Raw genomic sequence first — 13,319 nt, 5'->3', positions numbered from 1 at the left:
CGCTGTCAGTGGGCAAACAAGAACCTGTTTACTGCTAGCAGATGCGCGTGCTCCTTGCGTTTTCAGCTTGGACACTGAGGAAGGGCACTCGAAGAGGTGGACGGATGAGCCGACGAACGCAGCGTAGCAAAGAAAGAGCGAAATGAGCAAACGCATGTAACTCCGCTAGCGTTCGCTGTAGACTCGTGCACAACTGCAACGCCATAACTAAATTTCGACCTCTGGGGTGGTTTAGCAGTGAGTAATTACAGCAGACTTACAGCAGACACTCAGTAAATGGAAACCTCTAAATAGAATTGCTGCTTAATTAGAACAGCTGCCTCTAATATTATTGGTTCCATACTTGAATTCTGCTCCCCTGTTCACCTCCCAGTAAACAGAACTCCTGTTAAAAGGAACATATTTTCCTGGCGCCTTCAGGTTCCATTAAACTATAGTCCACTGCATATATGAATGGATTATAATACAAGCTAATACTTTCAAAATGAGCCAAAATGATTTAATGGGAGCCTACCATTCCCCATGAGCCATGGTTCACTGACAAGCAAACAAGGTGAAGGTAGTAGGCATAACAACTGTGGCAGGCACTATTTCAAACCAAACATAAGTGTAAAGTGGCTGTTCCTATGCACATTGCACAAAAGGAATTTTTAAAAAATACCTCCATGGATGAATGCCAGTCTAAGCAATTCATACATTCAGAACAGTGAAGCTATGTGAGAGAGTTCTCACACTTTTAGAATGTAAAACAGTCCCCCTTGGCGGGCATCAGAAGTTAAGGTCTCGGCACCATCCATGCTGGTGCCCAGGGAGGGCCGGAAACTGTGAGCTGACATGTGGTTTCTGCAAACGCATTTTTCAAATTGCATCCTGTGCGACAGAGAGTGGCTGAGAAAGCGGAGCAATCATAGGTGTGCACCTAGTTCTGTGCCACTAAGTTTCTTTATGTGCCACTTAGTTTAGCAGCAGTTGAGACACCCAACAAGCCCATTAATGACGATAAAACACTGAGGTGCTGAAGGCACCAGCTGACAAAAGCCATGGCCAGCTGCTGCCAAAAAAGGCGTTGCTCCCACAGGCACACAGGACTCTCCATTAAGAGGGAAAGATTCACCACAGTGCACCTCTCTCCCCCCCCCAAATTGGTTCATGCCAAAAAAAAAAAAAACATGGATGTAAAGATGTAAGCTTAAGCGATGACGTGCTTTTTGCAATGGCCTGCAGTTGGGTACCCGGCTTTCCTGTAGTGTAAAGGCAGGAAGTAAACGGTTCTTGGAATGCAACATCAAGGCTTCTCGGCCGCCATTATCATCAAAACCTGCATTGTCATAACCCTGTGCTTTAAACAATGACGATACAGATCCACCATTGTGAGTTAAAGGGACACTAAAGGCAAACGTTAAGTCGACGTTGATTGTTGAAATAGCGTTCCAGAAACCTCACTTGTGCTTGTTTCGTGCTAAGGAAATGCTTATTTTGAATGAAAATCACGTTGTAGTGGTCCGCACCAAGTGAGCACACTTCAAATCGTGTGCCTGAAAAGGCCTCTATGACGTAGCATTTGCCTTGCCCAACGCTGCCCACCTTTACTGCCCGGCAGCCGACGCTGTGGTTCCTACTCTGAAGGGCGCATTATACAACATCACATGGACGCGGCATTTTGTCTAACTTTCCGTTAGAGCAACTTTCATGAGCATGCAAGGCACACGCAGCAGTACACTATAATGAAACTACCACTGAGATGCGACCGTGTGAGCGCAGCCTTGCGAAAACGGAACTTTTGCACAACCCTCGCCGTTCTCCACTGTAACTTCAAGTTCTTTTTTCCATGAATCAAACAGAAACGCAAAAGCAGCATTTTATTACGTCATGCAATGCTTGGAATGTTCTTTTTTTTATCATGAGTAGCTTGAATACTAGTGATAATTTGTACTCTGGACTCTTGACGTCATCAGGCTCATTCCAAAGTGTCCCACTGGTGGCGCATACAGTGTCCTACATTTACCTTAATTTCTCGATTACTAGAGCACTGCTATTGATAATATTGACGTATTAGACATTCTCAAACACTGACCTTTCACTCTGACATGAATTTTTGTTTGCCTTTAGTGTCTCTTTAAGGTATGGGGCAGACTTGGCGCCCCTCCTCAACGATTAGTGGAGGCAGTCGCCCCCCCTCCCCCCCCCTGCCGTCCCTGTGCACACACCTATGGTTGCTCCGCTAAAGGGGGGGGGGTGATACCCACCTCGAAAATTTTTGGTTTTGCATGTGCACATATACACGCACACATACAAATGCACACACAAACATAAAGTACCCACCCCAAAACATAAACATAAACAAACATAAACCCCACCCCAAAAAAACAAATTTTGGCTACGCTATTGGTCGCGCGGGACGCAATTTGAAAAATGTGTTTGCAGAAACAACGTGCAACTTTGCCATTTGTCTACTGGTACCCACAGAAGTTTCAGTTTACTGCCTCGGTCTTCCTTTGCGGCAGCAGTGAAACTTCATCGTACTGTAATTGTGGATAAACGCGCTTCATTATAGCGAGGTCACTAATATGTGCCATTCTATGAACACTAAGCTATAAAATTCTAACCACTTCGGTATGTCAAGAATTTTGTTACTTTAAAGTTTGCCTTACTGAGGTTTAACTGATACCTGCCTCAGACATTCCAAAACGCATCAGACACGATCACAGACACCTTTGTTTCCAATGTTGCCGCTGGCGGTCAATCACCAAGGCACCAACAACGAGACAATGTGCAGGGACGCAACCCAGCAGCGAGTTTCTGATGAGCACAACAAATAAACAACGCATCAGCAAACTGAACATACGTGACACATGGTACCATGATGATGGCTATTCTGCCCACGAGGATTATCACTCATGAGAAGAGAATGGTTTCAAGCGAAGCAGTCCAATGTTGACATTCCAAATGCGTCTCTGGTGAGTGGTGGATGGAAACAACTATGACTTCTTTACACATCAGTCCCAAATGAGAGGTCTTGAGTGACATGAATGCGGCGATGAAGAACGCAGAAATCGCGACCGAGACTTTCGGGTTACACGGTTCACCTCGGTAGACTCATTCTTTTCCAGTCAATCGTGGCAAAGAAGGGGTGACATTTGACGTCTTCGGTGCCAGTGGGACCGTGGCCGAGACGCTGATGAGCGTGGTATGCCAAGAGCTTTGGGAAGAAAAGACAAAAGAAAGAGAAGTCGCTTTTTAATAACAACTTAAACTTTCAAGCATCCTTTCCTCTTCTTGAGGCCTAGCCGATCGGCCCAAAGCTGTCGAGTGGACCCTTTTCGTACATCTCTCAAATACCCTCATATCTAAACTTTTTAAGAGGTACGCAGCCGCATTGAATCTAAAGTACAAGAAAAATGTTAGAGGCACAAGGAGCTCTTGACCAAAGCAGCGATAGTGCAACTTGCGGCGCTACAGACCAGAATCATCAAAAACTCGAACATGACAAGCTGTTTTAGGTTTTTCGTGCACACTCCAAAACGTGATAAGTGTTCAATAAGATGGAATTTAATTGATCTAGACTCCTCACCTTTTCCAACAAGTCTGCAGCTTCAGCAGAAACATGGGCAGGAATATAAAGGCGAGTGCTTGGTGTAACACCACCGGGATGGCATAAGATCAGTGGCTGAAAGAACAAAAGAAAGAAAAATAAAATGACCACGTGACACACACACAAATACACACAGCAACCACCGAGTGCACTGCTCTACACTCAGTGCCATTGCTCTACACTCAGAGTATCAGCCAACACGAGTAGTACCTCGCTCACAGCTGTAGTAAGTGTACTATACTCGCGGACAACTTTTCTTGGCAATGGAGGGAAGGCTAGAGAGTCGAACTACGCGTGTGCTACCGCTGAAGATTATAGTCCCACAATTGCATCCGTGTTTTCTGCATGGGAATAAAAAAAAAAACATTACTTTATTTTCTGCGGGGCGCTGTTTGAAAAGAGGGTCAGCGCGCACCAAGGAGATACTATTTATATTTCTTTTGCTTTATGCAGTGTCATTTCGCGTTTTTGCACCTGTGAAAACGTCGCACCTTTTACGTGCACCTCACAGTCAAAATGGCGTCTTCGTCTTCAGGTGAGTGCTCATCACCCTCCAGCTTTTCCGACGACTCGCCGAGGGAGCATGTGACGAATTTCACTAACAAATGGCTGTGTAAGCCTGTGACGGTTGCTCAAATAATCAAATGGCCGTCACTAGGAGGTAGGAAGGTTCACAAACCAAAACTAAATTCGAAACGCGCGCCGAACCGGACTATTTCGCGGAGCAGTACATGTGCAGTAGCTCCGCCCCCGTAGCCTTTCCTTCACTGCCAAGAAAAGTTGTCCGCGAGTATAATAATTATGGCTGCGGCTGCACAGAGAAGTTCAACACATGGCCCCTGTGTTTATGATAATTAGAGGATCAAGCATGACGTGAGCACGCATAATCATCAGCTGGAAAGCCAGGCCAACGAGAAGGCAGTATGACTATATGGCGCATTGGGTAAAGATCATTTTTAGCTATGACAGTAGTCCCACTGACTAAAGAAGGCTCCCCATTTACGGATTCCAGTAGAAAGAGCGTTCTTTCACAAATCTGTAAATCTACATCAACAAAAATATGTACAGCTTTACAAATTTTGTGTTTCTTGTTTCTTTTTAATCCTCTCCACTCTTGTAATAGCTGTAATGGAGCTGACACTATGGATAAATGAATTAATGAATAACCTACACAAATGCGAAGGGGCAGGGGAATCAGAACTATGTACCACCGACTCGAATCTAGTGCCTCAGTTGTTTGCAGTTTTTACATATCTAGACAACACAAACTTTGAACATGAAGAATAAAAATCTTGATTTAATAAACACTCACACCGTATGCCAACAACTGCGCTTCACTCAACACATGCACACGTTATTCACTGAACATTGGAAACAGCACGCTACTGTATAGGGGCTGAAATGTCTTTTTTTTTTTTATAATTTCCTCATCTCAGTAGGTGTCAGTTCTGTTTTCACCACAGTTCTTCCAGACCAGATGACATTTCACTGAAATCTCAACCTCGCCAATCCACACAAACATCTTCAACACAACATTGCTATCTTATGCAAATAGTCCTAAAGCAGGCAACAGCACCAATACTAAAACTAAGCTACAGAAGTTTATTATGTAAATAACTGCACATCTTGACAGCTCTTTCTAGAGCAGCTCAGTAAGAAGTTAGCGCTTCTTTCGTGACACAGTGCCCAAAGAGAAAAAAGGGACCACTCACAGCTTCAGCAAAGAGCTCGTACAACAGCGCTCCAAAACTCCACCAGTCACATGCTGGTGTCACGGGACCCAAGTTGTCGATTTCTGAGACATTGCGAAAGAGATAATGCAGAGCTATACAGTAATCAAATAAAAGTGGCTCTGTGGTGGCACAAAGAGCAATGAAAAATAAGGATGACGTGCAAAAGGGCTGATGTAATGCAATGACTTCATTTGAGTGATTCCTAACATTTTTAATCACCCGTTGATTACAATCAAGTGATACTGGTGATACCAAGAGGTGTCTGGTATCATCAAGTCAGTGATTGGTAATTCATGCATTGCTATCACCACTGATGAAATGCGAAAAGAAAAAGAGTTGTAATAGATCCATTGCAGAATTTCGCTTACTGTCTATTCATTCAAGCTATGCAAACAGCTGTATGTGACCTCTGACCAGTCTTTTGATGTGAGCCCATATTAAAGACTGTTTTTCACTAGCACGTGTAACTACAGCGACCTGAGAAACAAAAACTACACGTACCACCTTTAGAATTTGAGACCGCCAAACAAATTTTTCTATTCCATTCATTAGGAAATCACAGCTCCAGAAGAACCACTATCATTGTTGGCAATTATCCCAGTAATCTGCAGAAGCAAGGGCATGAGCTCGTAAATATCATAATCTGGAAGCTTCATTTCCATGCGCTGAGAAAATTTCCAAGAAAGCGATGAAGGTCTCGAGATGCTAGTCTAACCTGCCCTTAACTTTCAAAAACCCACAGAGGCTATGCAGGGTGTTGTTTGACTTACCTGGAGCACAATACTGATTCTCCCGAGCGAACTGACTGGGTGACCGGTCAACGCAGTTGAAGTAACAGCTGTACGTGAGGACCACGTGACCTGTTGAGGAGCAGCAAGTTGGCACAATGTAAACGAGACAATGCGAATGAAGGCGGTTACACCAGTTTTTAAGGAGGTAACCGAGTGGTGCTAACAGACTGAACGTGTTAACTGTTCTGCTGTACAATGTTTCATGCCTTGTTTGAAAGATCTCTGCAGAAGCGTACAAGGTGAAAGGGTAAGCTTACCAAGAAAACTTTATTCAGCACTCACAATATAAGCGGGTGAATGAGAAACTTCCTATTTACATTTTCCACTTTATTTCAACTATAGGGCAAAGAATGATTTTTTTCCTTAGCTTTCTTCACGCATGAAAAATTCACCGTTTCTAAGCCAACAGTGTACAACATATATATATAGCTGTCTTCTGCTAATCAACATCCATTTTAATGCAATAAAGCAAGACTGTGAACTACAGCCTCACCGATTGGTTTGAAATGCACTCAGATTTGTACAGAGTTAGCTGACATAAACCAAGAGCGGCATTTGGATCAAATGCACTTCTTGCCATGGGGTGTCACCACGTGTTGGCGCTACGCTCTGTAGTGTGCTAAAATTACACAGTAGCAACACTAGCACTCACTGGAATCACACTGGGAGTGAGCAAACATTTATCATGGCGTGCACTCAAGTTCATGACATGCACTGACACAGCTTCTTGGCTCTTTGTTATATTCCCTTTAGCTTCAGCTTTCAGCGTACTTGTCGGGACGAACGATGAGACAAAAAGCCAGCGCCTGACAAATCCCTGTAACTCCTGTAACTCCACTCCTACTTGACAGACTAAAGAATTTTTGTGCCAATTGATTCGTGAGGCAATAAAGTTTAATGCTGAGGTCATTTGATGATTAATTGATAAAAGTACCTCAGGACACTTTTAAGCATGCCAATGTCCTTGCGTGTTGAACCCAGCACAACCGATTTCCTCGGATGTTCACCTGCTGGCGGTAATTATTAAATCTTTCTTGTCCCTCCAATGCAAGAAGAACAGTAACAGCTGAGAAGAAGCAATTTCTAAGTTTGTTACACGCTGCACACTGATGCTGTGCACACAAATTTTGGTGGGGTCAGGACATTCAAAAGTGCACCCTGGATCTGTGCATGGTTGTTGACGACTCACCTCCTTCTCCCAAAAGGACGTCATGCGGACAAAGGTCCTGCCGAATGACACCCAGTTGATGCAGGTGACCGAGCGCCACCACTATTTCTGCAGCCCAAAGCCGGATACAGGCCTCCGGCAGGTGGCTTGGCTTAGCTAGTTGCTTGGAGAGGCTGTCGAGCTCACGGAATGCCTCGGCAGCTTGCGACGACAACGACCGCTTTGCTGGCTTCCTGGGGCTGCCCGCGCTCTTGGGAACATCCTTCTGAGCCTCCTCATTAGTCGAATACTCCCCGGAATAACTGTGACTTTCTGCCTTGGAGACTGGCAAGTTGAGAGCATTTTTCCTACCAACAATGTTCTCTAGAGACCGACCCACCACTTGACTCCTGTTTTTGTTACAACTCAACTGCTTTTTGTTCGGGCTGTCGATGGTCAGGATTGTCATGGGCTTCTCCAAGCCGGGGCATCACAGTTATTTGGACCTTTGGAAAGATCTGCACTGTCTTGAGATGGCGTCACATTCACGACGGATGGCAAACGTAACGAATTTTCGTTGGTGTCTGTTTGTACTCTAGACGCATCGGTGGTGCTGACCAATGCTTGATCGTTTGAAACAACGCCTCCTTTGATTGGAGACGTCCCGGCTAGGGCGGATACAACCGATGCACCAGAGATTGAGGCTTGAGATTCTGAGCAAGCAATAGCAAAATCACATTCTGAGGGAGGCAGAGGTACAGGTTGGCCTGGAAAGAATAAGGAAAAAAAACTTATTCAAGTAAAAGGATTGCAGTGAATCTACTAACTTAGAACACCAGTTACGTGAATGTTGGTAGTATGCAAAAACAAGACCATCTATTATGTTGCCACAGCAAAGTGCAAAAAAAGTCTAGGTTAATTAAAGGGGTAGTAGTAGTAAGATGGAATTTTGTATATGCAAGTTTATCGACTTAATGAAAGTTCAAGCCATCTACTATATTGTTGAAAAAGACACTGGCAAGTCTCAGAGCAGCCTAAATAATTTAATATGTTACTTGTTTCTTTGAATTCTATGCATCAATGAACATGTTACACACAGACTTGCTCTGATCCTGTGATCAGTGCAGCTGGCACACGCATGCCCAGTCAAAAGAAATGCACGCCATATTCTTGCTTACTTATCTACGAGTGGCACCATCAAACCTTGCCATATTTTTCAGGGGCGCAAGCCAATTTCGCTCTTATTAAGGCATTGCAACAGTGCTAATGATGCCAAGGCCAGGATTTGGCGACCAACTTTAGAGTAAACCTTCAATTTTGCCACATCTGCAAAGTTTGTGGCAGAGTTTATACAATTGCATAAATGTGCCTCAGCACTCCTTCCTAACCAACATTGGCTTTTCACTCACAGTTTGTAGTTGTTGTAAATAAACAAGCGTTTTCTGTGACACAGACTTTGCAGTTGTCCAGGACAGGAGAGACTCGTAGTGAAGATCCACTTTGGCGGCCAACTCACCACTCGGCAAGCAGGGAGATGCCGGTGACCCATTCGAGGGAGACGAAGGGGAACCCGTGTAGGACACCTCGCGAGCACGGTTGGGAAAAGGCAGCTGGTTCGTGAAATACGGTGCCAGGCAGTCCCAGAGGCGGCCGCCCGGGGCGTACTCCAGCACAAGGAAGTACGAGCAGTCAGTCTCATAGAGGCACAGCAGCTGGGCCATGTGGGGCACACCCTGAGGCACCACACTAGGGCGACCCGCCGATGAGCCTCCGGGACTCTTGTGCAGCACCTGCGACCGTCAGGACAGCATGAACAGCTGAAAACACACTTAAACCTCATGCTAGAAAGATTAAGAGCTACAGGAGTACCAGTTCCTGGGTAAACGCACAAGTCAAGTCAGATAACTCTTGCTCAATGATTTAATAAGAATGACCTTTCAGCATTTTATATACCTGAATTTGCTACAATTTATTATTTGGTCATTCCCACCATGTTTGCATCCCTTTAAAATGATGTGCAGTACTGTATCAGTATTAAAAGCTTTTTTTTTATACAGTGAGCACATCACAGCATGCTTCTGGTAACGTGCTGTTCCCCTGCTCATTGCTGTCATTGCCATGACAACCCAGGTAATTGAAAGAAGCTGTTGATCAATTACAAGCTCCTCGTTGGTCCACATGTATAATTGTGACCAGTGTGTCGGAACGAAATGTTTTTCGTTTCGGTTTTAGTTTCGTTCCACCGCAAAAGTTCCATTCCGTTTCTGTTCCAGAAGGAAAAAAATATGTTCCATAACGGTTCGTAACGGTTCTTTTTATGCAAAAATTTGAAATTAACGTAATCGTAATGAACATTGGATTTGTTATGTAGTTACTTGCCCTCCTCTTAGGAAAGTGGGACAAGGGTAAAACACGTTCTTCAGAGGAGCGGATATAACTGTACCACGAATTCCTAGCAACTAGCACAAACCAGTATTAATTTCAAAGTCATAGTATTTATTTTCTCAAAAGACAAATACGAGTAAAGTAAAAAGTTGGGCGAGTTGGTGTTGGTTCATGATAAAGAGAGGAAGCGCATCGTCCCGTGTCCTTCTTTCTCTTTGTGTGCTGTAATATCGTGCCCCTCTCTTTATCATGGACAAATACGAATTTTTTTAGTGGGCTCAATGCTTTGTGTCAAGGGAGTGAGCACGATTTCAGAAGCAGCACGTCATTGAGTGTACTCTCTGATGTGCGAGACCGCTGTTCTGATAAAAAGATCGCCAGGCCTGTGCGGAACAAGCAACACAGTCACAGCGAAAGCTGGAAGAGCGGACTTTGTAGAGCCCATTGGAGAGTATCTTGGGACAATAATACCCATTCTTCGGAGTCTCGTGGTACACGCTTACACATCTGTGAGGCATTATGTGCACTTTGTGCTGTGACTGATGATGATAAAGAATTACGGCTGAGCACTTTGCAGTGGGTGGGAAGCAGTGTTGCAGAATAAGCACCTCCATTCTATTTCAATTCCATTGCGGGGAACTAGAACTTGCCACAATTCCACTCCTTTCAATTCATCGGAATGAAAAAACTTAGCCCATTCGCACTCTGGGAATGGCCGGGCAGTTCAATTCCAATCCTGTAATTCCTCGACGTAGGAGAGGCATCTTGATAGTTTTATCGAGTTAAGAATAAACGCCCCATAAATCGGATGTCATCAGATGCATTAAGAACTGCAAAAGTACGCAAAACACATTAACAAGGTCGAGGGATAGTAGCTTGGTGACATATCTCATGCAGTATAACCACCCTACTAATTCCCATAGCGGCAGTTCTCCCGCTACCTATAGTATTTGCATGGTCAGCATGTTTGAACGAATGGTGGTGTTTCAATATTGTTTATGCTTAAATGTGTTAATGCTAAAATGACAACATAGCGTATTTTTATGCTGAAAAAAGTAGTATTCAAGAAGACTAAGCATAACATTGTAGTTTAGCGCTAAAAAAGACAGACACATGTGAGAGACAGGACAGGCGCCTGTCTGTCTCTCACATGTGTCTGTCTTTTTTAGCGCTAAACCACGATGTTAAGTACTCACCAACTCGCCCAACAACAAGTTCTTATTAAGACTAAGCAGTTTTGCCATGCGTCTGGAGCGGTCGTGAATGTGGAGAAAACTAAGATTTTGTTAATGGGGAACAAGACCCTCTAGATTTACTGGTATTAGTTGGAACAGTGCACCTCTCGGGCACCTTGTGCCTTTGCATCGAATACGGAACACTGGGCCACACTGCTCGTCAGCACTCAAGCTTGTCAAGCGTGCCTAGCAAACATGGATGCGGTGAGGAGAACTTTCTGTGTTCGCCTGTGCACAGGTATGCAATGTCTTCCTTGTCGCAAAGGTTATTTACGTGTGTCAGGTACTAAACTGCTCGTGAGATAAAGATTAGGCTGTGCATAGAGTATTCGTCACTTTCATGTGGGGGTATCAATGGGAACCAACGCGCAAGGATAACTCTCCCTTCGGTATCTGCTGGGATAATGCATTTGTTTGTACACTAACTTACGCCTCGGTTTCTAGTAGGCGCGTTGCTTATAAATGTACCGTGCTTGTAATCAACCAAGCCATTTTAAAAATACTGCTTTATTGTTAACTTCGAGGCTCTGACTTACTAATGTTTGAGGTTTGAAAAACAGCACGTAGACGAAAACGTGCTCTATTTTCGGAAAAAGACTTAATTCCATTCCCATTCCATTTCGTGCAAAAGGCACTTAATTCCATTTCCATTCCATTCCTCCAAGCATTGTCCCCATTCCATTCCAGAGTGGCGAAAATGTGGAATGATTCCGGAGTCATTCCAATTCTGGTGGGACAACTCCGCAAAATTGGTGGGAAGCATTAAACAACACACTCTTTGCGCTATTAGCATTGTGTGATGACTGGTTGTTATTTTACTATTCTGCCACGCTATATTACATATATTAACACGATTCCTTGTTCGACATGACGCCTGTATAGAGTATTTTTGCAAAGGAGTTATGAGCACCAGCGTGGCACTGTGGTGGAAGACCCGACTGCCACGCAGAGGGCGCGAGTTGAAATCCCATCCAATCCAGAAATTTGTTTCTCATTTAATTTTTTCTTATACCACGTGATAGCGGTCATGGACACCGGTGGTGGCGGACAACTATGGCGCCAAAATCGACTGTTGTGATCTCATAACAGATTTCACTGTAACAAACTTCAGCGCCGACAATGCCCTTTCCCCTTTGGCCTGCATGACAGGCGCGCGAAAGTCAACTTGCATTATTATAAACATCTCTGGTTGCCACTGTTTTCGTTTTTCGCACAATTTCAACATATCTTTGCTTTGGAATTCCTGCCTGAGGTACGCGCGAATACTGTACACTGAGATATGCATAACTGCTCATGTTGCATGAGCTCAGTTGTTTCGGATAGCGAAGTTTTCTCGTGAACCGAAAAACGATTGAAAAAATTTCGGTTTCACTCCGGAACGAAATATTAGATAAAGTTTCGGTTACGTTTTCGTTCCGGTCAAAAATACCGTTTTTTTCGTTTTTCATTTTCGATTCTCCTTCCGTTCCGACACCCTGATTGTGACTAGCACTACATGCAATGGGTCATTGCATCTAAGCCTAATTTATTTCTTTAGTTCTGTTTTCACAAATGTACTCCACATAAGCTTCATATCCCACGTTGCTCTAGAAAGAAAAAATATTCTATACTCGACTCGATACTATTCGGTGGTCATTTTCATGTTTGATGTGATTAGAAAATCTCACAATTCAAACTTCCCTTGCATGCAGAAGTCTTACTGCCATTGTTCGTATGCCACTTTTTAGTTGCATTATGACTCACCGACAGCTTCAGAAGCTAAATCGAACTCATTCTCATGGCACAAATCTAAGGAAACATGTGCCGTTTTGCTGGCCAAGCCCACCTTGATGACGAAAGTCTGACTCCGCCGCATATCCAAGACGAGAAGCACGGTGCCAACGACACCAATGACCTTGTAGTGTTTCAGGTCCTGAACAGGCCCCCTCAGGCCTGGACCCCACGTAGGTGCTGAAGTGCTCCCAGGAACAGGAGCACAGGACTCCAGAACCTCGGGACCCTGACTTAGGGACCACCTCCGCTCGCCTTCCATTCGTCTCGCCAGTCGGTGCTCGTATATTTGCTCCGCGCGCGCCAGGTACTGCGCAGTCTTCCGCCGGACTGCATCCCTCCGCGAGGCACTGCTGTCCTCTGTACGAACCAATTCAAAGAGCAATACGTTGCTGTTTGAAGTAAGAGAGCTGGGTATACACGGCTATGCTAATTACAACTTCTGTAAGGAAACAGAAAATTGTCAGACACCTGTTTATAGCACAAGGCTACAACGAAATACGTATGAATTTCCTTGTAGCCTCGTAGAGAAGGCCTTGTATAGATTTCTTTGTACTAGTTCATAGCACAAGGTTACAAGGAAATCCGTATGGATTTCCATCTAGCCTTGTGCTACAAATGGGTCATTGAAATTTTCCTCTTTTTATCCCATCCACCAGCTTACAG

The 13,319-nt window shown here is 44.3% G+C and overlaps 1 protein-coding gene across 1 annotated transcript in view; it reads right to left on the bottom strand.

Moving 5' to 3' along the window:
• Positions 1 to 2,355: 2,355 nt before the first annotated feature.
• The window catches only part of LOC119391291 (ribosomal protein S6 kinase delta-1-like), a 13,230-nt gene continuing 2,266 nt past the window's right edge, over positions 2,356 to 13,319 (bottom strand). The window contains 8 exon segments of the mRNA XM_037658970.2: positions 2,356 to 3,199; positions 3,572 to 3,667; positions 5,305 to 5,387; positions 6,096 to 6,185; positions 7,306 to 7,747; positions 7,750 to 8,030; positions 8,780 to 9,053; positions 12,709 to 13,013. Coding sequence (XP_037514898.2) covers positions 3,083 to 3,199; positions 3,572 to 3,667; positions 5,305 to 5,387; positions 6,096 to 6,185; positions 7,306 to 7,747; positions 7,750 to 8,030; positions 8,780 to 9,053; positions 12,709 to 13,013 — 1,688 coding nt within the window. The 3' untranslated portion in view covers positions 2,356 to 3,082.

The sequence above is a fragment of the Rhipicephalus sanguineus genome, chromosome 4 (assembly GCF_013339695.2).
Source record: "Rhipicephalus sanguineus isolate Rsan-2018 chromosome 4, BIME_Rsan_1.4, whole genome shotgun sequence".
Classification (NCBI taxonomy): Eukaryota; Metazoa; Arthropoda; class Arachnida; order Ixodida; family Ixodidae; genus Rhipicephalus; species Rhipicephalus sanguineus.
Note: the sequence above shows the minus strand (reverse complement) of the source record. Positions and strands in the feature narration are given on the sequence as shown.